Source organism: Tachypleus tridentatus, chromosome 7 (assembly GCF_004210375.1).
Source record: "Tachypleus tridentatus isolate NWPU-2018 chromosome 7, ASM421037v1, whole genome shotgun sequence".
NCBI classification, from domain to species: domain Eukaryota; kingdom Metazoa; phylum Arthropoda; class Merostomata; order Xiphosura; family Limulidae; genus Tachypleus; species Tachypleus tridentatus.
This window is the reverse complement of record NC_134831.1, coordinates 94,071,709-94,099,435: the sequence shown is the minus strand read 5'-3', so window position 1 is coordinate 94,099,435 and position 27,727 is coordinate 94,071,709. Positions and strand designations below refer to the sequence as shown.

General features: G+C 34.8%; 1 protein-coding gene across 4 annotated transcripts; it reads left to right on the top strand.

The window, feature by feature from the left end:
• Positions 1-27,637, top strand: LOC143256213 (uncharacterized). 4 transcript variants are annotated; one of them, XM_076513103.1, is made up of 4 exons: positions 1-336; positions 19,607-19,815; positions 21,260-21,388; positions 27,355-27,637. In XM_076513103.1, the coding sequence occupies exons 2-4, from the start codon at positions 19,625-19,627 to the stop codon at positions 27,464-27,466; spliced, it is 432 nt and encodes a 143-aa protein (XP_076369218.1). In that variant the 5' UTR covers positions 1-336; positions 19,607-19,624; the 3' UTR covers positions 27,467-27,637. The 4 variants fall into 4 exon arrangements, with proteins under 4 accessions (XP_076369218.1, XP_076369217.1, XP_076369219.1 ...); XM_076513102.1 differs by having other exon boundaries at positions 5-336; positions 21,260-21,564; XM_076513104.1 differs by having other exon boundaries at positions 6-336; positions 21,260-21,444.
• Positions 27,638-27,727: the final 90 nt, after the last annotated feature.

Here is a 27,727-nt window from a genome sequence, read left to right as displayed (position 1 = left end):
GTTGAATAATAAGAGACACTGAAATAATTTTTGTTTTTCTACGACATACTGTGAACTGGGATTGTGTTACTGGAGAGTTGGAAAGAAATTAAAGTGTGATTTTTATTGTAATTTCAAATTGTGGTTAATTATGCACGTGGCTGTAATCGTGAATATTTGTTTTTTGCTGTGTAACTGTCTACGGTGAACGCTAATTCACTGAAAACTGGGATTTCCCACCGAGCCGTTCGAGGACGACCTCGTGCTAATAGGAATTCAACCAACACCATATAACATTCTGTACTCTTTTAAAGTTTTACTAAGAGACGTTCCTCGCGAGAAGTTGTTTAGAAAGAGGTAAGTAGGTATTGATTGTTAGTTTTCAATATGAGTGAGTTAAGAAATATTTTATTTCTAATACGGACAGGTGTGCTTCAAACGTTAATAAAATACGAAAATAATTGAATAACATAGTTAAAATATGTGGAGACTACAAATTTTTATTGAAGAAGAAAGATTTATTTTAGAAATTGATGGTTAAGCAATTTTTTGTTGTATACATTAAAAAAAAGAAAGAAATTTCCTTCTATCGTTGAGGTTAGAACAGTCATGTCTTCACAGCCGACAGTCCAAGTCTGTTAAAATCTTGATACAGCCAACGCTTCATTTTTTTCTCTTTCGAAACTACGCGCGCGTAGTAAATGCGTAACTATCTAGCTCGGTGCATGCAATTGTTTCTAATAGAAACTTGTTTGTTTTAAAGAAAAGCCATATGTGGTTATTTTCTGTGACCATTGCTGGGGAGCCCGGCTTGGCCAAGTGTGTTAAGGCGTTCGACTACTAAACCAAGGGTCGCGGGTTCGAATCCCGGTCGCACCAAACATGCTCGCCCTTTCAGACGTGGGGGCGTTATAATGTCTCGGCCAATCCCACTATTCGTTGGTAAAAGAGTAGCCCAGGAGTTGGCGGTGGGTTTTGATGACTAGGTGCCTTCCCTCTAGTCTTACACTGCTAAATTAGGGACGGCTAACGCAGATAGCTTTGCGCGAAATTCAAAACAAATCACTGCTGGGAATCGAACTATGATTTATAGGGTTACAAGTCCACAGAATTGCCGTTGGCCCACTTAGGTGAACCGGATTAGCCGGCATCGGCTAGAAATGTTGTTTTACTAAACCGTTTGAAGGTTATGGCGAAAGAGCATTTGATAAAATAAAAAAATCATGTTTACAGATGTGAAAATTTCATGTTGAAATCGCAGGTTATTTTTATGTATGATTTTGTAATTTTATTCTGCTATTGAAATTTCATGTTTGAGACATTCGAACAGTGATTAATATTTTATTATATTATTTTATTACAAATTGTAAAACAATCACGCTGTCTTAAAGTAAAAATATGTTCAATGTTTCGTCACTAAGGAGGTATTTCCTGGCGTGTTACTCAAATTTATTTTACTTTTATAGCGTCATCAAACGAATTGTATCTGTAGGTAGATGAGAACGGACGGATTTGTCAGAACTAAAAATATGGTTTTATACGTAATATAAGAGTTAATGAGTACAAGAAATTCGATGAATAAATATTTTAAACGAGTTAATCATGACAGGAAGTGACGTCATACTCCCGCAGATTTCGTCTTTCTCCTAATTTTTTTATGATCTGTTTGGAATTTCGCAAAAATCTACACGATGGCTATCTGTGCCAGCTGTTCATAATTTAATAGTGTATGATTAGAGGGAAGGCAGATAGTCATCCCCACCCACCGCCAACTCTTGGGCTACTCTTTTACCAAAGAATAGTGGGATTGACCGCAAATTATAACGCCCCCATGGCTGAAAGAACGAGCATGTTTGGTGTGACGGGGATTCGAACTCGCGACCCTCAGATTGCGAGCCGAGTACCTTAACCACCTGGCCATGCCGGGCCGTTTTTTTCAGTCATTATATAAGTAGGCAGCCCGGCATGGCCAGGAGAGTTAAGGTGTGCGATTCGTAATCTGAGGGTCGCGGTTTCGAATCCCCGTCGCACCAAACATGCTCGCCTTTTCAGCCGTGGAGGCGTTATAATATGACGGTCAATCCTACTATTCGTTGGTAATAGAGTATCCGAACAGTTGGCGGTGGGTGGTGATGACTAGCTGCCTTCCCTCTAGTCTTACACTGCTAAATTAGGGACGGCTAACGCATATAGGCTTCGAATAGCTCGCGAAATTCAAAAACAAACAATATAAGTACGTAATATATTACGATAATATTTTCTGATTATAAATGCATATATTTGCAAAAGGTGCAAGTATATATATATATATATATATTACTGTAAACTTTATGAAATTGTGTTTTTTAATAACATACGGAAACAAAATGTAGTGTACCCTTAAAATTGTTTGGACACCAAAATGAAGAATATTATAATATGAGCTCATGAAATAGGCCTACTCCGTGTGGTATAAAACCGTGTAGGAAGTTACACGTAGTGGTTGTTGAAAGAGATTATAAGAAAAATATTGTAGGTCAAACACCCAGAAGTTAACTACAGAGATACATATTTTAATGCAAGTGGACTATTGGTTCCACTCTCTGGGTTATTATAGAGGTTTGACCTACAACAATAACTTGCAGAACAAGATGAGCACCCCACCCATCCATACTGTTCCGACATAACATTTCGGGCAATACACTTCTTCAGGTATGTTTTTCGCACAGTATAAAATAGAGAAACTGAAATGATATAACCTTTTACGAATGTTACAAAATTGCCCAAAGACTGCTAGTAAAACAGTGTTATTTTACTGATACTATATTTCTTATAAGCCTGTTCGAAGACATATTTATTTGATTTTTTTTTTCTTATCTCTAGCCCCAGCATGGCCAGGTGGTTAGGGTTGTTCGAATTACAATCTGAGAATCGCGGGTCGAATCCCCGTCACACCAAACATGCCTTTTCAGCCGTAGGGGCGTTATATTGTTATGGTCAATTTCGCTATTTGTTGGTAAAAGAGTAGCCCAAGAGTTTGCGGTAGGTGGTGATGACTAGCTGACTTCCATCTAGTCTTACACTGCTAAATTAGGGATGGCTAGCGCAGATAGTCCTTATGCAGCTTTGCGCGAAATTCAAATCAAACTTTTGTATCTAAACCGTAGGAAATTTATTTCTATTTTATAAAAAAATGAAAGAGATACAATTAAATAAATTTCATAAGTAACAGAAGGTGTAAACAGTTAACAGCGGTTGTTATTTATTTAGTTTACAACCTTTGAAGTGAAGTAACCATAGAAACGTTAGGTTTATAACTGTCAAGAACGTTGATATAAAGTTTTGTAACCATAGGAACATTAGGTTAACTTCTCTCTCCTTTTGTCTCCTTACGTACGTAACGGGATTTACGGCCATCAGGTATAGTGATGTTTCAGAGTCGTATTTATAGTGGTTCCACAAATTTGATTATTATATAGGTATTTTCGTGTTTATTCAAATATAATGCTACAACTTTTTTATTTATTTATTTGAGGGTGGAAACCAATTAGAAATTAACTAGGAAATAACCAATCCAGAGACTATTTTCTCATCCAGACTTTGAGCATTTTCACATTGCTAACATGGAAAACAGTGTGTTGAAGCTTTTAAATGTACAGAATACTGTTAAATTAGGGACTGCTAGCACAGGTTGTCTTTGTATAGCTTTCCGCAAAAAAAAAAAAAAAGAGGAAAATAGCCAATCAGATAGCCCTAATGTAGCTTTGCGAGAAATTCAAAACAAACAAACAAACAAACCACTTATGTATTTTTTTTTTTGTAGGTGTTTGAAAGGTGGTATTAACTCACGAGATGATAAGCACAGTGTGCAAAGTGCATTTAGCATGAAATACAAGATAATTCTACGGGCGTCATGCAACTATCTCAAACCCCTAAAACCCTAATGTTTCAACAGATTGAGTAGAAAATCGTTAAATACAATTAGAAGTTGTGTTATAACTATGTAAACATGATCTATTATATCACACATTATATCTAACAAAGCCTTCCGTGTCACAGTGGTACGTCTGCGGATGTGTAATACCAGATACCAGGTTTCGATAGCCGTAGGGACAAAGAACATATAACTTATTGTATAGCTTTTTGCTTAATTGCAAACAAACTCTAACGATGTGTAACAAGCCCATTTGTAACAAACTGTGACCTCTAATAGACAATCCAAGTTTTGGCTGATTAAAACCATTGATTACATTCTCGCAACCGGATTTATTCGTTAGAGATTTCCTGCGTACGTACTCTAACACTAACATGGCGCCATCTTCCAGTTCAGATACCGGAGATGATTACAGAAAATAACTAGACCAAGGTATCCGCGTCTTCTGTCGGATCAAGATTACAAATTTTTACGCGCGCACGTAGGTGCACAATAAAAGATTTAAGAACGTATTGTGTAAACTTTTGAAATACTCCATAATAATTGTTTCAAAAAAAGACCTCGGTCACGTGACTATCTTGCTTTATACTGAACAACCAGAAGTCTTTCTAAGTGTTTTAATGACCTTTTAGAATACATAAGACTGCGAATAAAGTCCGTTACTTAACAACTAGAATAGCAAAGTTTTAAAAACACTTTAAGTTCATCTCGGTTTGTTCCTTTCCAGTGTTTTTACTCAGTAATCTAGGGCTAACTTCAATTCAAGATCTATTATTATTATTACGGTATTAAACGTCTACATGGCCTGGCATGGCCACGTGGTTAGAGCACATCACTCCTACTCTGAGGGTCGCAAGTTCGAATCCCCGTCACACCAGACATGTTCGCCCCTTCAGCCGTAGGAGCGTTATAATGTGATGGTCAACCACACTATTCGTTGGTAAAAGAGTAGCTCAAGAGTTGGTGGTAGATAGTGATGACTAGCTGCCTTCCCTTCAATCTTACACTGCTTAATTAAGGACGGCTAGCGCAGATAGGCAACGTGTAGCTTTTTTACGGGCCAGATAAAAAAAAATCAAATACACCGTATTTTGTGATTTGAATTCGCGTATTTTCATGAAACAAAGAAATTTTATGAATTCGGGATTAATTATTGTATGTTTAGTTACTGTTACTCTTGAGGATGGTTATTATCCCTCGACTGTTTTTAGTCTGACATAGCCAGGTTGCTGGGGCAACTGGACTCGTAATCTGAGGGTCGCGGGTTTTTACTACAAAAAAAAAAATCCACCAGCACTGGACCATAAGGTATACCTTAGAATTAGGTATCACATGTGTATTTAATTATGGAATTGTTTGTGAATCTAAAAGAACAAATGAATAGAAGTAATGAAATACCAGTAATAGCTATAACTACTCTATTCATGGATATGACCCTGAAGAGGGAAATAGAACCAGTTTCAACTTAATATTTTACAAAGTGTCCAAGCTCTAATTTATACCACTACACCATTTGGTAGTTAAATATACAATAGTACAGAAAGGGATCTGAATAGAACCTGACCCTCCAAGGTCGCACACATCGATCAGATTCTGATCCAGAGTTAGTGCGATAATATATTTCTACAATAGGTTAGTGACGTATGAGTGACATAACAAGTAACAAGGAAACAGTGTCAGTGGTTCTATCTCAACAAAAGTGAAACATTTGTATGTTTCTCCCGATACTTTAGTCTATGATGTGGAAAGTCTAGTGTTTATCTGTTCTTTTACTAACTCCATTCCTAAACTAAAAAAAAGCACAGATATCGTATCACTTGTGTTTCGACATACGTAACTTAGCCAATAGAAATCAACCTTGTATATCGTTCGACGTAAACGTCTACAAGATAAGATTAAACTGGCGGGTAACTAAGATATTTGTCTTTCAACAACAATAGCTAACACGTGTTTGAATAATATTAATTATACAGTATTCTTGTCATAAGTTGTAATTCCCTTGTAGGAAGCCCGAGAAGCGTCAAGTACAGAACAGTGCTAATTTCTTGTAGGAAGCCCGAGAAGCGTCAAGTACAGAACAGTGCTAATTTCTTGTTTTGTCTCCCAAACATTTCTTTTCCTTTTATATTCTATGTTACCAGAGCTTTATTAAATATTCTACGACCGTGAACAGTACACTTGGGGAATGACCTTGTCAGTACAGTATCCAGCTGTTGTTACCACGATTTGAAGAACAAATAAGATACGTTGAGGAAAATAAGACAAGGAAGTTGGTTAAAAACCAGCCAATCACGTTTATCTCTTCCATTTTGTTTCATAAATTGGTTGGTGTGACTCATCCCTACTTACTACGTGAAACGCTACTGTTTGAAAGAGGAATTTGAAAACGATTTTATTCACTGAAATTAGTGATGATAAAGACATTCAAAGCCTCATTTTTTGAGACTGTAGAATAACTTGAAACACGTTAAATGAGAGTGTGCTTAAGACATTTTCCTCTCAAGTAACCTGAAGAAATACTATAACATAAAAGAGGTTTGGTTTTGTTTTTAATTTCGCGCTAAGCTACATGAGGGTTGTCTGCGCCAGCCGTCCTTCATTTAGCAGTGTAAGACTAAAGCTAGTCATCACCGCCCACCACCAACTCTTGCGCTACTCTTTTACCAACGAGTAGTGGAATTGCCCGTAACATTATAACGCCCCCACGGTTGAAAGGGGAATCATGTTGGGGGCTACGGGAATTCGAACCTGCGACCCTCAGATTACTAGTCGAGTGTCTTAACTCACCTGGCCATGCCGGGACAACAAAAGAGAGAAGACGGTAAAGAGATTCATAAACTTTCATTTCTTTCTAAGTTTCGAATTTTGCACAAAGCTACACGAGGGCTATCTGCGCTAGCTGCCCCTAATTTAACAGTGTAAGCCTAGAGGGAAGGCAGCTAGTCATCACCACCCACCACCAACTCTTGGGCTATTCCTTTACCAACAAATAGAGGATCGACCGTCAAATTATAACGCTTTCATGGTTGAAAGGGCGAACATGTTTAGTGTGATGGGGATTCTAGCCCGCGACCCTAAGATTGCGAGTTGAGCCCCCCTGACCAACTAGCTATGCCGGAGCTTAAACTTTCACACTTTATTCTGAATAATAACGTCGTGTTTATACATATAATCTATGGATGACCTATTCGCTCATATAGGCTGTCCCATCCACAGTAGCCAAACCTTATCATTTAAATATTTATCAAACTTAGCTTTAGATTTCCTTTGTTTGTAGTTAAGCACAAAGCTACACAATGGGCTATCTGTGCTATGCCCATTATGGGTATCGAAACCCGGTTTCTAGCGTTGTAAGTCTGCAGCTTTGCCGCTGTGCCTCTGAATGGAGGAAAACTCCGTTATATTAACTGCATTAACCACATCTGAAAGCAACTCCTCCCAAAGACAATTATGAGTTGAGTATGATACTGACCATTTCAACATTGTGTTCTATAGTCTTTCTGTTCCCGCCATTCATTGTATATAAGTACTGTAAGCAACCTTTTACGCTTCAATACGTTTATACATAAATACTGTAAGCAACCTTTTACGCTTCAATCAGATCCCTTCTTGCTGTCCTTTTTCAAGAGAACTAATTCTTAACCCATCAATAACAAAGTCTGATGGTTATGGTGCTCGACTTGCAATCTGTAGGTCCCAGATTCGAATCCCTTTCACTGAACAAGATTGTTCTTTCAGCCGTGAGGGCGTTAGCATGTGACTCTCAGTCTCGCTGTTTCTTAATAATAGAGTATCCCAAAAGATGGCGATGTACTGTGTTTGACTAGATGGTTTCCCTCTTGTCTATCACTGCTAAATTAGAGTCGACTAGCGCAAAATTCAAAAGAAACAGTTAAAAGTCCCTTCTAAGGTAATAAGCCAAATACTGAACACAATTCACCAAATGGAGTCTAACCAATGGTCTGTGAAGCGGCATTTCAATATTCTTAGACTTGTGTTCAATATACTTTGTTACAACGTAAAATTCCAATTGTTCTGCCACTAGCAACATCATGTTGTGTGGATGGGTTAAATTGATCAACCAGTTATGGTTATAATAAGTACGTACGTTTCTTAGTGGAATACTTTTAGCCACTAGTCGTTTTCATGTCTTGCTATTCCACGAAGTGACTTCATTGGCTGACACAAAAATAAAATAACCAATCGCAGTCAGGAACTGTGTTTCGGTGGGACAGCTGTAAGTTTACGGACTTAAAACGCTAACTTGAAGGGTATGAGTCCCAGTGGTGGACATAAAAAACAGCTCAATGTGGCTTTGCTTTAAAACAAACAAAAGTTTTATCCATCAAATTCAAACCAAGTCCATAAAGCTCAATTCCCCCTTCCAAGTGCTCAGCGTGAAGTCTAAATACTCGTAACCCTAAAACTGAGTTTCAGTATCCCCTAATAGGAATGGTTAAGATAACCCATCGTGTAGTTTTGTGCTAAAAGACAAACAAACAAAAACATTTGGTTGATTTAACAGAACGTAACCACGTGCTGTCAGAACTAGACCATGTCGTTATTTCTTCACAAATCACTATAAGACAAGATTAAATAGAAGTGTTTTAAATAAAACGGTAATCACACTATTAAATTAACTAATGACTTTTTACAAAATAATTCTATTAATTGGAAAATAATAAGACTAAACTGATTAGCTTTGTTAACTGAATAATCACACAAATACACGTATCAATTTAATTAATTGGATAACCACATTAATAAACACTTTATTTGTATTATCACAAAGCTAAATGTGAAATAATTTATGAATATTTACAGAATATTGGATATAATACACATATTATTGTCTTACAGAATATTATATATAATACACATATTACTGTTTTACAGAATATTATATATAATACACATATTACTGTTTTACAGAATATTATATATAATACACATATTACTGTTTTACAGAATATTAGATATAATACACATATTACTGTTTTACAGAATATTAGATATAATACACATATTACTGTTTTACAGAATATTAGATATAATACACATATTACTGTTTTACAGAATATTAGATATAATACACATATTACTGTTTTACAGAATATTAGATATAATACACATATTACTGTTTTACAGAATATTAGATATAATACACATACTGTTTTACAGAATATTAGATATTACACATACAGAATATTAGATATAATACACATAGAATATTAGATATAATACACGTTACTGTTTTACAGAATATTAGATATAATACACATATTTCAGTTTTACAGAATATTAGATATAATACACATATTACTGTTTTACAGAATATTAGATATAATACACATATTACTGTTTTACAGAATATTAGATATAATACACATATTACTGTTTTACAGAATATTAGATATAATACACATATTACTGTTTTACAGAATATTAGATATAATACACATATTACTGTTTTACAGAATATTAGATATAATACACATATTACTGTTTTACAGAATATTAGATATAATACACATATTACTGTTTTACAGAATATTAGATATAATACACATATTACTGTTTTACAGAATATTAGATATAATACACATATTACTGTTTTACAGAATATTAGATATAATACACATATTACTGTTTTACAGAATATTAGATATAATACACATATTACTGTTTTACAGAATATTAGATATAATACACACATTACTGTTTTACAGAATATTAGATATTATACATATATTACTGTTTTACAGAATATTAGATATAATACATATATTACTGTTTTACAGAATATTAGATATAATACATATATTACTGTTTTATAGAATATTAGATATAATACACATATTACTGTTTTATAGAATATTAGATATAATACACATATTACTGTTTTACAGAATATTAGATATAATACACATATTACTGTTTTACAGAATATTAGATATAATACACATATTACTGTTTTACAGAATATTAGATATAATACACATATTACTGTTTTACAGAATATTAGATATAATACACACATTACTGTTTTATAGAATATTAGATATAATACATGTATTACTGTTTTACAGAATATTAGATATAATACACATATTACTGTTTTACAGAATATTAGATATAATACATATATTACTGTTTTACAGAATATTAGATATAATACATATATTACTGTTTTACAGAATATTAGATATAATACATATATTACTGTTTTACAGAATATTAGATATAATACATATATTACTGTTTTACAGAATATTAGATATAATACACAAATTACTGTTTTACAGAATATTAGATATAATACACAAATTACTGTTTTACAGAATATTAGATATAATACACAAATTACTGTTTTTCATAATATTAGATATAATACACAAATTACTGTTTTATAGAATATTGGATATAATACACATATTTCAGTTTTACAGAATATTGGATGTAATACACATATTACTGTTTTACAGAATATTGGATATAATACACATTTCAGTTTTACAGAATATTGGATATAATACACACATTACTGTTTTATAGAATATTAGATATAATACACATATTACTGTTTTTCATAATATTAGATATAATACACACATTATTGTTTTACAGAATATTGGATATAATACACACATTACTGTTTTACAGAATATTAGATATAATACACATATTACTGTTTTTTATAATATTAGATATAATACACAAATTACTGTTTTACAGAATATTAGATATAATACACATATTACTGTTTTATAGAATATTGGATATAATACACATATTACTGTTTTATAGAATATTGGATATAATACACATATTACTGTTTTACAGAATATTAGATATAATACACATATTACTGTTTTACAGAATATTAGATATAATACACACATTTCAGTTTTACAGAATATTAGATATAATACACACATTTCAGTTTTACAGAATATTAGATATAATACACACATTTCAGTTTTACAGAATATTAGATATAATACACACATTTCAGTTTTACAGAATATTAGATATAATACACACATTACTGTTTTACAGAATATTAGATATAATACACATATTACTGTTTTACAGAATATTAGATATAATACACATATTTCAGTTTTACAGATTATCATATATAGTAAACATGTTACAGTTTTATAGAATATTGGATATAATAAACATTACGTGGTTGAACAACTGCAGCACTGATAGGTTTCTTTCTTAAAATTGATTTAAACATTTACAGAGATCCAGGTGTAAATCGCGTGTTTTAAGCTTTGTTGACACGCAACAGTCTAGAGGAAAAACACAACATTTTGCTTGTTTATTTTCTAAGCACCAACCTTTCGAATGTAAAATCAAGCATAATGGTATTCTGTTAGCGTTGCCACTGTGAAGAAACAATACAATATGGCCAGAAATACTTCTAAATACCTTGATATACTAACGGACTGGTCAGCTTCACGACAAATGTTGCTTTGACCCTCAAGGATAAATTATGGTTCACCAACGCAAAGTTCAAAACATTTTCTTAAAATCTTAAAAAGGTACAATTCTAGTTTAACTATCAGTATTTAATTTTGTTTGGCAAATACTGTCGTGAATTCGGTTTTACCGCGTTTGTTTATGCGTTAGCAGTTAGTTTCTTTTCGTTTTAGGAAGGAAGCACCCACCGACAACTGCTGGGCCACTCTTGTCTGATGGGACATTGAGATTTAACTGTAACTCTTGTAGCGCAACTATGGTATCAAAGTGTTGAAAATGGTTTCTATGGTAACCATATCATGCATGCCTCACTTGCAAGAGGAGTACATCATGACGAGTTGGGGATGGCTTTGTGTTTAGTGTGCCTAGATGGCAATCGAAAAACTCAAGGTTCGAATCCGCGATATGCCGCTTGCCGTGCCTCATACTTCTGGTTGTGGGTGCTTTATTTGCTTTTTAAATTTCGTGCAAAGCTACACGAGGGCTAGCTGTGCTTGCCGTCCATAATGTAGCTATGTAAGACTAGAGGGAAGGCAGCTAGTCGTCATTATCCACCGCCAAATCTTGGGCTACTCTTTTACCAATGAATAGTGGAACTGACCGTTACATTACAACGCCCCCACGGCTGAAAGGCCAAACATGTTTGGTATAATGGGGGTTCGAACTCGCGACCCTCAGATTACGAGTCAAGCGTCTTAACCACCAGGCCAGGCCATGCCAGGCCAGGCCTCGGGTGCTTTGTAAGAATGAAATTTAATTATGTTATTTGATTAAGAGCAGAGGCGAAAGGGGCGGATGCTGCTGATTGGTCGCCCTTCTTATGACCCAAATCAAGGATGGCTGTGCTGGATCTTTGGTCTAACCGTATGACCTCTGTGCCATGTGAAGTGCCGTTCAGGTTAATAATAACGAATTATATATAAGTACTTACTTTATAAAGTGGAAATACAAAGAAGCAGTATTTGATTGTTTGTTTAAATTTCGCGCAAAGCTACACGAAGACTATCTGCGCTAGTCGTCCATAATTTAGAAGTGTAAGACTAGAATTAAGGCAGCTATTTATCGCCCCCCAAAACCAACTTTTGGGCTACTCTTTTACCAACGACAGTGGAATTGACCGTCACATTATAACGCTACCAAGGCTGAAAGGGCGAGCATGTTTGGTTTGACGGGGATTCGAATCCATGACTCTCAGATTACAGGTCGAGCGCACTAGCTACCTAACCATACCGGGCCATAGTTGGAAGGCTACGCCCAGAGAGAAAACACTAAATTAGAAACAACGGCAAAACTTTTCAGATTGAGCAACGCGATCTGAAAGAAGGTAATGACTCATTGGGTTGTTATTAGTTAAAAGAACGCCCTCTGAACTTTATTTTGTTCTAGAGCAAAGAAACGCTACATTTATCCACTTTTTCTTCGTATTTCTTTACAATTTGTGCTGACCTAAAAGCTAGTGAAAAATTAAAGTCGGTTCGACAAGTATTAATTTGGCACAGAGATAATAGAATGAAAGTTCACTATAACTCCTCTCTCCGTGGCTCAGAGACATGCTTGAGGGATTATACCACTAAAATCTGGGGCTCCATCTCTCCGGCAGGCATAATGAGATAACTTTTTAACAATAAATAAAAAGGAAGTAAACTTCCACAGTAATATTTATAGTAATTTGTCTTACAGTAAAAATAATTGTTTAGTGAGGTATCCGTTGAGTCTCAGTTATGTTTTTGTACAGGATTTTCATATTCACGTCTCCAGTAACCGAGTTGCTGTGGAGACGTCATTAATCTTAAGGTGTCTGATTTTGACTTTTAGTAGTGCACTGTCACCGAGAGGTGAATACATACGTATGTTATGAGGAACAGTTGTCATGACAACGTTTTGAAGGTTGTTGTTGCTATTGGTTGTACCAACATCTAAGTGTTTTACACGAGATAAGAGAAATATTTTGTAAAATTAGTTTTTAGAACAGAAACATTTCGATCACTGGTGCGATCATTATAAATATATTTTAAAATAATATATAAACAAAAGGAATGTTTTTATCATGCTTTCAACTGCATTATTTGGTTTTACAAGTGAGTCATGCATTTACTAAGAAATAACACTATTGATATACCAGAAAAATCGCATTAAAAATTAAACTTTAACAAACTTTCTTGTACGAACGTTCCTACGTATTACATTCAACTAGCTTAAGCTTCCTTTCATCCGAGTGTAAACTTAGAATTGGCAGCTTGTTACACAGTAATTTAATTTCAACTTGGTCTACACCAACCATTACTGTGAGCGTGATACCAAGTTTTGACTCGTGCACTTAACGAAAGCCAACTAGGACTAATGTCTCACTTTGATCCCAAGGCCTTACAAATTAATTTATCAAAATAATCGCCAATCCAACCAGACCTACGTGTAATGCCAGTGTAATTCCTGATTCTGGTTAATTCACTAAACTGTTTCTCGAAGCATTTTCGCTGAAACGTAAAGATTCATTTATGCTATACATGATTTATCCAGTATATCAGCGACATCACACGGCCATGAATACAGCTATACTAGCGACATATTACGGTAACATTATGAATTTTTGTGTTGAGAAATATGGTTCTCTCCAGGATCGGGAATTTCCAATACAAATTTTACATTTATTACATTTCACAGTTTTTAATTACACTAGGAACCAAAATATGTTACTTACACTAGGAACCGAAACCTGTTAAGGAGACTTGGTCATCTTGAGTCATGATGTAACGAAAGAAAGTTTAGAAATGGAATTTTTGGAAGTGTATTAATTTAACAAATTTTATCTTCAGGCTTTTAACACCTTAAAATCTCCAAGGGAAAGAATTGGTCTTTGATGTAAGCCTTTCTTTTCGATATGCCTTTTTTAATTGGAAAAAATCAGTGGTTAACTTAACATCTCTCAGGGAAAAGTTAGAAGTCCTTGAAAGTCCTGGTTATTTGTCTTCTTTCGTTCTTTATTGCTTAATTTGTGCCTTCCCCCAAAAAAACAGTAGTTGAGTGGTAAATTTAATGATTTACAAAGCTAAAATTCGGGGTTCGATACAGCTGATAGTCAAATGTGGATTTGTTCTAAAGTACACAAAACTTTATACAAACATCTTTTTGACTGTTTTTCACAGGTCTACATAAAAAAATATTTCACCGAGTTTCAGTGAGATTTTTAAACAAAAAGTTACGGTAACATTCTAGGCCTAATCTCATGGTATTTACGCATTACATTAGATAGAGAGAGATTCTTGTATCACGGCAAAAGTTTAAAACTTTAATCTAACAATGTTATCGATAAAACAATATTGAAACAGTAATTTTTGACATGTAATTTCAAATCATTTGTCAAATATTAAACGACCAATAAATTGTATCAACCTAATGAAAATAGTTTTAAATGAATTACATTTTAAGTGTCTCTTACACTTCTGATTTCGAAACGGAAGTTTGACCAAAATGTCAGAGCCACAAACTGGTTCTCGTGAAAAATGCATGCTATTTAAAACACGTTACACAAGATGCGAGTATCTATTGAAGAATGAAACGGGTCCAGAAAGACTCTGTATTCCAGCAAAGCAAAACAAAAGCTTCTCAAATCTCAAAAAGGTAATAAATTAGGTTGGGCTTTGTTTCACTGAAATTTATTCTTTGATTTCATTTTTATAACTTTTTAGTTTACCTTTTGTTGTTAAATTTTACATTTTTGCCCAGCCACACTTTCCATTTTTCTATAATCGTTTTTAGAAAATTAGGATAAATTATTTACAAGTCAGTAAGATGTAGATTTAACGTTGTTTGTTTTCTTTGATTATATCATATTATGTAGATTTATATTTGTTTACCCAGTTTACATGCATCAGGTTATGTAACTTATAATTGCTTACCCACCTTACATGCATAAGCTTATGTAACTTCTAATAGTTTACCCACTTTAAATGCATCAGGTTACATAACTTATAATTGTTTATTCACTATCAATGCATAAGGTTATGTAACTTATAATTGTTTATGCGGTTTAAATGGCCCTCCGCTAGTACAGCGGTATGTCTCCGGATTTACAACGCTAAAATCAGGGGTTCGATTCCCCTCGGTGGGCTGAGCCCGATGTGGCTTTGGTATAAGAAAAACACACAAACATCCATTTTAAATGTATCACGTTATGTAACATAGAATTGTTTATCCACTTTAAATGTATCGGGTTATGTGACATAGAATTGTTTATCCACTATAAATGCATAAGGTTATGTAACTCATAATTGTTTATTCATTTTACATGCCGTCTATCAATGTTGAAATATATGAACTGCATATGTATAACATTAATAGTTTGATACTTGTAACGTCGTTTTGTTTAACAAACAACAATTTTGTTTCTTTCCTGTCAGTATTATTATTTGTAGTTGAGTACGTTTATTAAAACTATTTCGAATCAGTAAGCTACATTACAATCACAGTCACAATTCTAGTTGGAATGGAAACTGTCAGTTCTCTATGTTAATGTCACTTGGTGTTTGGCTGCTAGAGTGAAACCAACGAAAATCGTTCGTTTTTGTGAAAGATATGTAGTAATCTCTTCGGATTCAAATATTCTTACACTCAATTCTTGAAGGTGCGTTCAAATTGAGTATTTAGAACTTCAAAGTTGTTAATGGCATTGGAAAAAAAAAAGGCTATCGACCAACTTGTGAAACCAGGACCATCAAAAAAGAGACTTCCAACAAGTGATAACCAGAGTGTAACAGGTGAGAACCTGCTAACACAAAGATTGAAGGCAAATGTTATCCTCATTTCACAGGCAATAGTACACAACATAGTAAAAAAAAACAAACCGATATGATATAAGGTTACAAAGATAAGGCTTCCAATTGTACCTCCCATTTAACTATCTTCTATGTCAGTCAACTAAAGCATGAAACGGTATTCATACTGTTGCATGCAAAGATATAGAGGTTAAGTCGCTATGGATTTGTGTGATTGCGTTGTTAGACGTGTGCTTGAAAGCTGTTCTTCTAGTACACGAGATCAGTGATTTTTAAAGTGGGGTTAGCTGACTACTGGTGGTATGTAGGCTGGTCCAAAATGAAAACCACTGGTGGGCAATGCCATGCTTGAGACAATACGAATCATTAGAGGTAGGGTAGGATAGGTAAGTGGTTCATAGGGTCTTTGCCTCGGTGAAGTGGATCGCGGACAAAAAATCTTGACAAATATTGCAGTAGATGGATTATTGAAACATATCAGGGAGGCGTGATGTGCTTTGGACATGAAAATCTTACGAGAACGCCTTTTGCAATGGAAACTTAGCTGGAGGATTATTGTAAAGATGTATCAACAGACTTGGCGTTATATAGACAGCAGTCACGTAGCTCGGTTCCAAACCCATTTTAATGAAATGTATTCCTTTTCTGTGAAATTTCACTTCAAACCACACATTTTATTACTCGAATATTTCGTAAAAAATAAACATATTCTATATTCATAATTGTTTAAGATTTTGTTTCCAAATATCGTGACTACTTTCAGAGATTTAATACTCATTGATATAAACACATCTTAACAACACCGACAATTGTTTGCTTTTGAATTTCGCATAAATATAAAGGGCTATTTGCGCTAGCCGTCCCTAATTTAGCAGTGTGAGACTAGAGGGAAGGCAGCTACCCGTAGTTATCACCACCCACCGCCAATTCATGGGCTACTCTTTCACAAAGGAATAGTGGGATTGACCGTCACATTACAACGCCACGACGGTTGAAAGGGCAGGCATGTTCGGTGTGACGGGGATTCGAACCCGCGACCCTCGGATTACGAGGCGAGTTCCTCAACCACATGGCTATGTCAGGACGTCTTCTAAAGGCATGTTGATATGAAGGGAAACTACATCAAAACTAAAATTCAGTTGTTTTTTTTTAAATTTCTTGAATAAACTGGTGTATGTAATGTACCCATTTGCAGTTATTGGCCTTAACAACTTAACCAGTTTATAGAAATATGTCCCCATGCCACACACTATTGGTTTAACCGGACAATCATCTCTTTATAAACTCGTTAGATGGTACCAGAATTAGAACCAAATTGTTTTATTGTATACTACTCTTTAGCAGTCAAAGCGATCGACTTGCGATCTGCGGGTTCGAATTCCCGTCACACCAAGCATGCCTGCCCTTTCAGCCGTGGAGGCTTTATAAAGTGATGGCCAATTCCACTATTCGTTAGTAAAAGAGTAGCTCAAGAATTGGTGGTTGGTGGCGATGACTGGTGGCCTTTCCTCTAGTCTTACACTGCTAAATTAGGAGCGGTTAGCGCAGGTAGCCCTCATGTAGCTTTCAGCCAAATTCAAAACAAACAAACAAACATGGTTTGTTGGTGATTAGCCTAAGTTTAACGAGTGTAGTTCATTTATTGGTTTAGGAAGTAATGATTGTAAGGTGTCTCTAGGTAACAAAACTAGCTGATTACATTATGTAACACAACTTTTGTTCCTGGATAGTATGTGTTATTTCTTAATTGCTTATGTTGTAAAAGTACAGAAAATGGCCATTATTCTCTTCAAACTTTGCTTTTGTGACCTGGATAATGAAATTTAGAAATTAACCTATTTTCTATATAAAAACAGGCAAATTTGCACATTTTCATTTACATAAGGTCTGAATAAAACAACATATGAATCAAGATTTACATGTGTTTACACTAAAGTTATACAAAAATGTTTAGAAGTGAGTAGTCTTTCGAGATTTCCGACTTTAATGTAAATCACCTTCACCCAAATATGGTCTCCCATCGTGTTTTCCTTATACGCTCCTTGGTAGCGGCGTTCAAAGTCCAGTATATCTTGGGGGAAGCGCTCGCCTTGCTCCTCTGAGTATGCTCCCATGTTCTCCTTAAATTTATCAAGATGAGCGTCAAGAATATGGACTTTCAGGGACATCCATTTTGCCGTAGTTCTTCACCAGAGCCTCAACCGTTCCACATAATTTTCGGCCTTGTGATTGCCCAAGAAGCCCCAAACCACTGCGACAAAGCTGCCCCAACCTTTTTTATCTTCTTACTGAGCTTCTTGGAGAATTCTGTGTACTCTAGGATCTTCTTTATTTGTGGTCCTACGAAGACACCAACTTTGACCTTTGCCTCAGACAGCTTAGGGAAGAAGTCTTGAAGGCTACAGACTCCTTATCAAGAGCTGTGACAAATTGTTTCATAAGACCCAGTTTTATGTGCAATGGTGGGAACAACACCTTCTGGAGGTCCACTAGTGGCTCACACTTGACATTGTGCCTCCTCACAGAGAATTCGGTCCATTATGGCCAGTGATTCCTGTTGTAGTGTACTGCAGGGATGCTGTCTTTAAGACAAACATAACAGAGAAACTTGGTAAAACCTCCTTGGAGACCCATCAGGAATGCCACCATTTTAAGTCTCCGATAACCTCCCAGCCATACTCATCATACTTCAAGGCTTCTAGCAAGGTCTTGACACTGTTGTATTCCTCTTTGAGGTGCACCGAAAGATATTTAAATTTTAAAAGGTCTAAAATTTGTACAATATAAAATCTTGCTACTCAAGCAAGCAAAAATTGTCCGTCTTACCTTCTAAGAGTTTTTTTGCAGTACTCGCAGGTAAAATGAAGTGCCCAAAGTTTGTCTTGATCCCTGACAGGCATGCCGAAATATGCCTTATAGGCTTCTCACATTTTAGCAGATGCTGTAATAGAGTACTTTTTCGCTCTTGTCTTGATAAATTGGCCACATACGTAACAGAATGCGACTGAAGAATCCTTGCAGCTTCTTGATGCCATCTCTGATAAAATCAGATAGGTTCTATGTGTTCACTTAGACAGCTAGAACTAAACTGAAGTGGTGAGCCCATGTATATATATTACTATGGAAAGTTCTAAAAAATTCTCGTTTTAGAAAATTTTTGTAAGTTCTACAACACTCTTGAAAATTCTTGTATGTTCTACAACATTCAAGAAAGTTCTTGTCAGTTCGACAAAATTCTCTATCAGCTACTCAGCACCGAATCCACCTGGAATGTTTTGGAAAATGGTTAAATTTGAAAATTTCCTTATCCAGGTCACAAAAGCAAAGTTTGAAGAAAAAAATAGGTCTTTTCCATTTACTTTACGAATAAGCAATTGGGAAATAACACTTTCTGCCAAGGAACAAGAAAAAGTAAAAATTTTGTTACTTGTCTTGTCTACTTTTTCGATAGAAATCAACCTCAAGAAGGATGAATGTCTTTCGCGCAAGGGTAGAGCTCCTCCTAGCGGTCTGCAGTATGCTCAGTCCACTTAGCAAGTGTGTGAATGTTTCTGGTGATAACGAAACCAGGAATCGTTTTATTCCTGCTCCTCCAGGCCAGAGACCAGCTTGTGCAAAACCTGGGTTAACGTATTGTGAATACGTGAGCAACTATCCAACGTAAGCATAAACAATGTCCTGGTTTGTGTTAATATGTTATTATTAAATATATGTTAATATATGTTTGTGTTAATATGTGTTATCATTATGTTTGTGTTAATATGCATTATTATAATGTCACTGTTATAAATACAGATATTAGTGAGCTCAAATACCTACACCTATATCTAAATACAGATATTAGTGAGTTAAGAGAAATAACAGACTGGAAAGGTATGATTTGTGATATTGAAATCGAGTTTGTGTTGCAAGTATTTTTATTGTCATGAAAACAGTTTTTTAGAAATCAAATTTTCTCTAGTTTTGGTTAGTAAGATCTACATAAAAGCTAAAAATGTGTAAGTTAAATAGTTTTATAAAATAATTACGAGAGAAACGGTTGTGTTCTTTTCGATATGTTGGTTCTGTATGTGGTTTTGAATCGCGTTGTAAACAACACTTTTTGAGGAACTTAACACAGTTAAGAATAATTATGACAAATTTAGATAATCAAAATTTAGCTAATTTAATGTTATTAAATATGAAAAACAAGGTATAAAATCTGCTTTTAGTCTTAACTCTCAGCTTTAGATGGCGCCAGCTGTCCTATCAAACAAAACTATTGCGGTGCTCACGATTTATCGAAACATCATTTTTAGTGTTTAAATCCTGCAGATTTATCGCTCTGCTGGTGGGCCATAAAAGTGAAAAATAATGATGCATTATAGCAAATTACGTTTTAGCAAATTAGAAAAAGGTAAGTTAAAACATTGGAACAGTATTCATTAATTTCATTTCACTTAGAAAAATTTAAAGTCTAAGATAAATGATATTAACTGTATGTAAAAAAAAAAAGACAACAAAGAAAATAAAATGAACTTGTACTTGAATTTAAATTAACTTCAGGACATGGTGAAGTTTTCTCTGAGATATGTAAATAAGCCCTGATTGTAAAAATGGCAGAAAAATCTTAAATCAGTAAACAGAATTGAAAGAACAAGACGTGTAGCCAGCAGTACATGAGAGAACAAACAAAAACAACTCATTACTGTCATTATTTTTATTAAATCGTATTAATGTTACACAGCAGGTTAACCTGGATGTTAGAGATGATTAACAAACACTTTTCTTATTATGTCATATTATATTACTTAGTAACCTGGCTGTAACGTATGGTTAATAAACTCTTTTCTTATAATATAATATTTTAACTACTTAGAAGCCTGTAAGAGTACAGATAATTAATAAACCATTTTCTTATTATATCGTATTTATATTACTAAGTAAGCTGACTGTCACAGATAATTAATAAACCATTTTCTTATTATATCGTATTTATATTACTAAGTAAGCTGACTGTCACAGATAATTAATAAATCATTTTCGTATTTATGTTACTTAGTAACTTTGTTGCTATTAGTGCTTAAGGTTAAAGCCTCAATGCTATTTTATTTTCTTACGACAGAGACACCATAATATCTGTGTTAACAGAACTTTCGGGAGAAAGTTTCAATGTCTCATCAGTTTTTTTCGACGAAAGTGACGGGTTTCAAGAACCATCAGAACTGTTAAGTGGACACTTCAGGAAGTCAAGGTCAGCGAGGCCCATTATTCCGATTGGTGACCTTCAAAAAACAAGAAAATCATCTAGTAAGAAATGCACACTAGCACCAAAAGTGGCCCTCACTCACAGACACAAATGGCGTTTTATATCTACTCATATTCTAACAAAACAGGGCGTCGTGGAACAAAAAATACCTTTAATTCCGTGTCAGTGAGTGGAAACAATCTATATTCTTATTTACATTACGTTAACAGGTTCAATATAGACGGTTTAAATAACTCTAACTATTCGTTCTGATACTGTTTCTTTCACAGTACATGATACGATGTATGTCCAGTCTCTTTCCTAGTAAATAATACACAGTTATTTTTCTTCATGATTACTTTTAATGCAGAATTACTTTTCTTCGGTTTCTCTTTCAATAGAACATATAAAGTACATGGGTGTATGATTAAGGTTCAATATTCTAATATTAGCTGACGTTGAACATTTTGGATAACATAAGCTGTATTATTCATAACTCCCTATCAATAATATAATCATGATTAGTTGAGTGACAGGATACACGAAGTAAGTTGTTTGTTAATATGTGTTATTAAAGTAGATAATATCCGATCAGAGGACATTATCCACGTGATCAGAACTGAAATAATATATTTAGCAGAGAGCACATCATTAAGTATATCATTCCAACTACATTAATTGTAATGTTTAGGAAACCCATAAATTAAGATAACAATGGGAAATCCTTAATATATGAAATAATAACCGAAACATTAGTCATTAAAGAATATAAATAGTGCACGCTCGTTTTAACGATACTCGGCCGGAAACTTAGTAGTGGTACCTTGCATTGCGAGGCCAAACGATTAGGCTTAAGTTTGCCCTAAATTTATGTACTAAGCGAATTATGCAGAATAATCATTATAACTTAATAAATATAAAGTTAAATTAGGAATAATAAGATTAGAGGTAGATATATTAAATATTTTAATAAATAATGTGGTAAAAGTTTTACTTGTTACACTGTGGTTAAATTTATATCTATCTTGACCGCATTACTATATTTAGGTTATTATTAAACTGATAAACTAAGGGAACAATGTAAAATTTTGTTTATGCTAAATAATAAATAAATAATAATTTATAATAAATATAAATAACCAATAATTTAAAAAAGTAACTTAAGTATTTTTTTTAGATATTTTACTTGGTCAAGACAAATAAAGAAAATGAAAGTAGGGTATAGTGACTTTCTGTACCCGAGTTTTTTGTAACAAATTTGGAAATGTTGCAGAAAGGTGTTGTGTACTCCATGGGTATCAAAACCGTAGACCATCGGTTGGCAAAACGTAAAATGAGAAAGGGCATATTAAATATGTGAAACAATAACAACAAAATATAATATAACAACATTATTTACGATTCTTTAAAGAAATAGAATTTTAGATTTTTTTTATATCGTATCGAACTAAATTCTTACTGAATTCTACAACTTTAGTCCGACTGTTCCATGAAACGTCACGCACAATTCCACCTCCCTTCCATTGCTCGTTAAATTTTTTGTTGTTTATTTGCAACTTTGTGCGGTAAATTTATATTTCCTGTTAAAGAGAATGTAAAGGGTGTCCCAAATGTTATTTATTGTGATACTGAAAAAATTATTGGAATAACTTTTCTTAACTCTCCGTTGTTTTACATTGGCACAAAAATTTGGACAAATATGTACAACATTTGCTGGACCTACTTCAAGCAATGTTATGATGTTATTTAATATTCATTACTGTGAAGTGTGAGAAGAACGAGACAGTTTATCGTAAACATTTGGTTTTAATAATCAACAGACACATTCGTAGGATCTCGAAACTGCAAGAGCTTGAGCGCTGAAATTTCCAGTATTAATGTTTGTATTTCATCACGAGGTTGTGTTTTAATTAAAATAAAGTACAAAACAACGTTTCGACCGTCTAAGGCCATCTTCAAGTTAACAAAGAGAGTTTGTAACTGACCGCTGCCAGGCACACGTCTTAGGGATGAGAGTATAAACTGGTACGGGATTGTAGGGAGCGTTGCAGTTGGATGTTAGGTTATTAATCAGTATAGGTATAAACATTTTCCTTTATACACTGCTGGCCAAAATCTTAAGACCAAGAAACATAAAGATAAAATATGCATTTTGCTTTGTTAGACCCAACCACTTATTTGAGTAGAACTTCGAAAGATGAAAATAAGAAAAGAGAAAATCAAAATGAAAAACCTTTTAAGCATTTAATAGGGAAAATGTGAACACTATGAAATTAGCCTAAATACTAGCCTGGTGTATCTATATCAACGTTCGAATCTTTTAGTTATTATAAATCAAGATTGAACTAGTATCGAAGATTTAAGTTTTCTTGGTTTGGTAAAACTATCAAAATTTGCCTAATTCTATTAAAAAACCCCTTTAAATTATGAAGTTATTGGTAACCACCATTTTCCGTTGAGTGGTTTTGAAAGAGATAAAAAATACAAGAAATAATAACAGGTAACCATGATGTTTCGTTGAGTGGTTCTGAAAGAGAAAAAAATACAAGAGGAAGTAATAACAGGTAACCATGATGTTTCGTTGAGTGGTTCTGAAAGAGAAACAAAATACAAGAAGTAATAACAGGTAACCATGAAGTTTCGTTCAGTGGTTCTGAAAGAGATACAAAATACAAGAGGAAGTAATAACCGGTAACCATTACAACGCCATTATCTATTGTTTAATGTATCAGAAAACCTAAGACAAAGTTTGTTGTCTCTCTCGAGGACTTATCGACGAGTTTTATGGGCTTTTGACAGCAATAAACAAATCGGGATTAGATTCCTGCGAGGACCACACGCAGCACAAATAGCTCACTGTGCAATTCTGCGCTTAAACATTAATTTTGGTATTGCAGTAGTACGGTTCCTCGATATGTTCTTGTACCATTAACAGTTGTTTGAAAGTTTTGCATTTGTAAAAAATTAATTACTTGGCGTCAACGATAAGATACTTTAAATGAAAGAAATTTTTAGACGTTGTATGGCTGATAGGTGGCGTTATCGGACTGTCAATCAAACATTGTGTCATTTATAATTCGAACTAAAACATTCTGAGTTACTGAACTCATTTTTAACGCCTCAAGGGGTGTGTAAAAAATCACAAGGGGCGCAACACGAATCAAGGCCTGATACAATTGCGTTGGTTTGAGCACGTGCTTGTAATATTTTTACACCAGCTTTGAATAACAGGACTTCTACCCACAGCATATGGAGCCTGTTTACAACAACTATAATGTAATTTATTTGAATAAACTGTGCTGTAAAACGAGAGTTAACAATATACAAGGCGAGAGCTGACGAAAATATTAAGATCCGAAACTATTTTCGCCTGTCCTAGAAATTTAAGTGAAACATAAAATGTGAATTAGAATAGACTGGGCGTGGTCGTAGCTCGGAATAGGGCACGTAGTTTAAGGAACCAAGAACGGAGGAGAGCAGTGGGTCACATCGGGTAAGTAACCGTAATGCAAAACTTACAAAGATAAAATAGATACACAGATCAGATAACAGGGAAGAAAACAGTTGATTGTTCAATGCAAGGCTGAACTAAGTACTATCCGTGTTTATGTTTTTCGAAGGGATCAAACCACGAATTCTAACGACGTAAGCCTTTAAATTTACCGCCGAACCACCGGGGGTCGTGAAGAAGGAGGTGGTACGATACATTGAAAATATTTTCTTCCGCACATATCAATTTATTTTAATTTGGGCAACTTCTGACCTCGTGGTTTTCATTTTCCAATTTAAATACATTGACCTGTTTTATTGACCGACCAGCTTACTGTTTTGGCTTAATGGGCGCGTTGACAAATGAGGTAATAGGACCGGCATGGCCAGGTGGGTGAAGGCGTTCGACTCGTAATCCGAGGGTTGCCGGTTCGAATCCCGGTCTCACCAAACATGCTCGCCCTTTCAGCTGTGGGGACGTTATAAAGTGGTGGTCAATCCCACTATTCGTTGGTAGGAGAGTAGCCCAAGAGTGGTGATGACTAGCTGCCATCCCTCTAGTCTTACACTGCTAAGTTAGGGACGGCTAGCGTAGACAGCCCTCGTGTAGCTTTGCGCGAAATTTAAAAACAACCATGAGGTGATAAAACACAGTTGGTGAACGAGTGTTAAATGCAAGGAAAATACGTTTAACATCTGTTCTGGTTCTGTTGATTTACATATAAATTTTATCTCTTTAAAATACAGTACTGAAATGTTTGTTGTTTTTTCTATTCTCCTCTTTGTATAGATTTTATGGTATTTGTAATTACTGTAGTCAGAAATAGTTAGCAAACAGCCATGACAGTAACACTATCAAATTCAAATATTAACTTAGCAGGCTCAGCTTTCAAAGGAGATTTCTTAATAATAAAGATTTTCGTCCAAGACGTTTAGACCAACTTTCAGTAACGGAAGAAGAGTGGTTTTTGTATCTGACAGAAGTTTACATAAGAACTAGAACAGTTGACTTGTAGTTATGGGAAAAGATCAACATCCCGTATTCTCTCAGTTAGATAGTACTTACCATCCGGGTTGATATAACATCCCGTATTCTCTCAGTTGGACAGTACTTACCATCCGGGTTGTTATAACATACTGCCTTCTCTCAGTTGGACAGTACTTACCATCCGGGTTGATATAACATCCTGCCTTCTTTCAGTTGGACAGTACTTACCATCTGGGTTGATATATTATACTGCCTTCTTTCAGTTGGACAGTACTTATCATCCGGGTTGATATAACATACTGCCTTCTTTCAGTTGGACAGTACTTACCATCCGGGTTGATATAACATACTGCCTTCTTTCAGTTGGCCAGTACTTACCATCCGGGTTGATATAACATACTGCCTTCTTTCAGTTGGCCAGTACTTACCATCCGGGTTGATATAACATCCCGTATTCTCTCAGTTGGACAGTACTTACCATCTGGGTTGATATAATATACTGCCTTCTTTCAGTTGGACAGTACTTATCTTCCGGGTTGATATAACATACTGCCTTCTTTCAGTTGGCCAGTACTTACCATCCGGGTTGATATAACCTCCTACCTTCTTTCAGTTGGACAGTACTTACCATCTGGGTTGATATAATATACTGCCTTCTTTCAGTTGGACAGTACTTATCATCCGGGTTGATATAACATACTGACTTCTTTCAGTTGGCCAGTACTTACCATCCGGGTTGATATAACCTCCTACCTTCTTTCAGTTTGACAGTACATACCATCCTGGTTGATATAACATCCTGTCTTCTCTTATTTGGACAGTACTTACCACCTGGGTTGATATGTAACATACTGCCTTCTTTCAGTTGGACAGTACTTATCATCCGGGTTGATATAACATACTGACTTCTTTCAGTTGGCCAGTACTTACCATCCGGGTTGATATAACCTCCTACCTTCTTTCAGTTTGACAGTACATACCATCCTGGTTGATATAACATCCTGTCTTCTCTTATTTGGACAGTACTTACCACATGGGTTGATATGTAACATCCTGTCTTCTCTCAGTTGGACAGTACTTACCACCTGGGTTGATATATAACGTCCTGTCTTCTCTCAGTTGGACAGTACTTACCACCTGGGTTGATATATAACGTCCTGTCTTCTCTCAGTTGGACAGTACTTACCACGCAGGTTGACATTAACAATACAAAAGGGATGTCATGTTGTTACAAACAAACACATGATATGCCTAACATCAACAACACAGAAAGGTTGTTATGTTGCTAACAAACAACGACATGATATACCTGACATAAACAACACAGGGTGTTTTGTTGCTACAAACAACGACATTATATACATAACATCAACAACACAGAAGCGTGTTATGTTGCTACAAAAAAACAACATGACGTTATAATGACGTTTTGCTGTATGACACGTTTTATATCAAATTTTCCATATTCTTATTGTTTGCTTCTATTCTATTTTAGGAAGAAAGACCAAAGCAAGCTGGTGGTTCGATTCCTGGTGAGTCTAGATCCCATAGGACGTCTGGTATTAGACCGTTTTTTTATCCCCTCCTGCTGCTCATATCTATCGTGAGTGACTTGTAATTAAACCCCCACTCATCAATCCAGGAAGGAACAGTTTTCAAGTATCCAGTATATCTAAATTCAAGAAAATAGAAATGGATAAGTACGTTCTTAACAGGAAAGAATTTATGTCTATAAATAAGTTCTTGGTGTAATGAATTAAACATTTTCTTTATAAGTATCATGTGAAAATATTTTCAATGCAGGAAACACACCAGTAACACCAACTATTATAGTATGAAAGACATCAGTAACGCCAAGTAATATACTA

Coding starts and splice junctions, on each gene's coding strand:
- LOC143256213 (XM_076513101.1), top strand. CDS start 19,625: ATGAATGTCTTTCGCGCAAGGGTAGAGCTCCTCCTAGCGGTCTGCAGT. Junction 19,816..21,259: donor TACGTGAGCAACTATCCAAC/GTAAGCATAAAC, acceptor TTCTTACGACAG/AGACACCATAATATCTGTGT. Junction 21,569..27,354: donor ATACCTTTAATTCCGTGTCA/GTGAGTGGAAAC, acceptor ATTCTATTTTAG/GAAGAAAGACCAAAGCAAGC.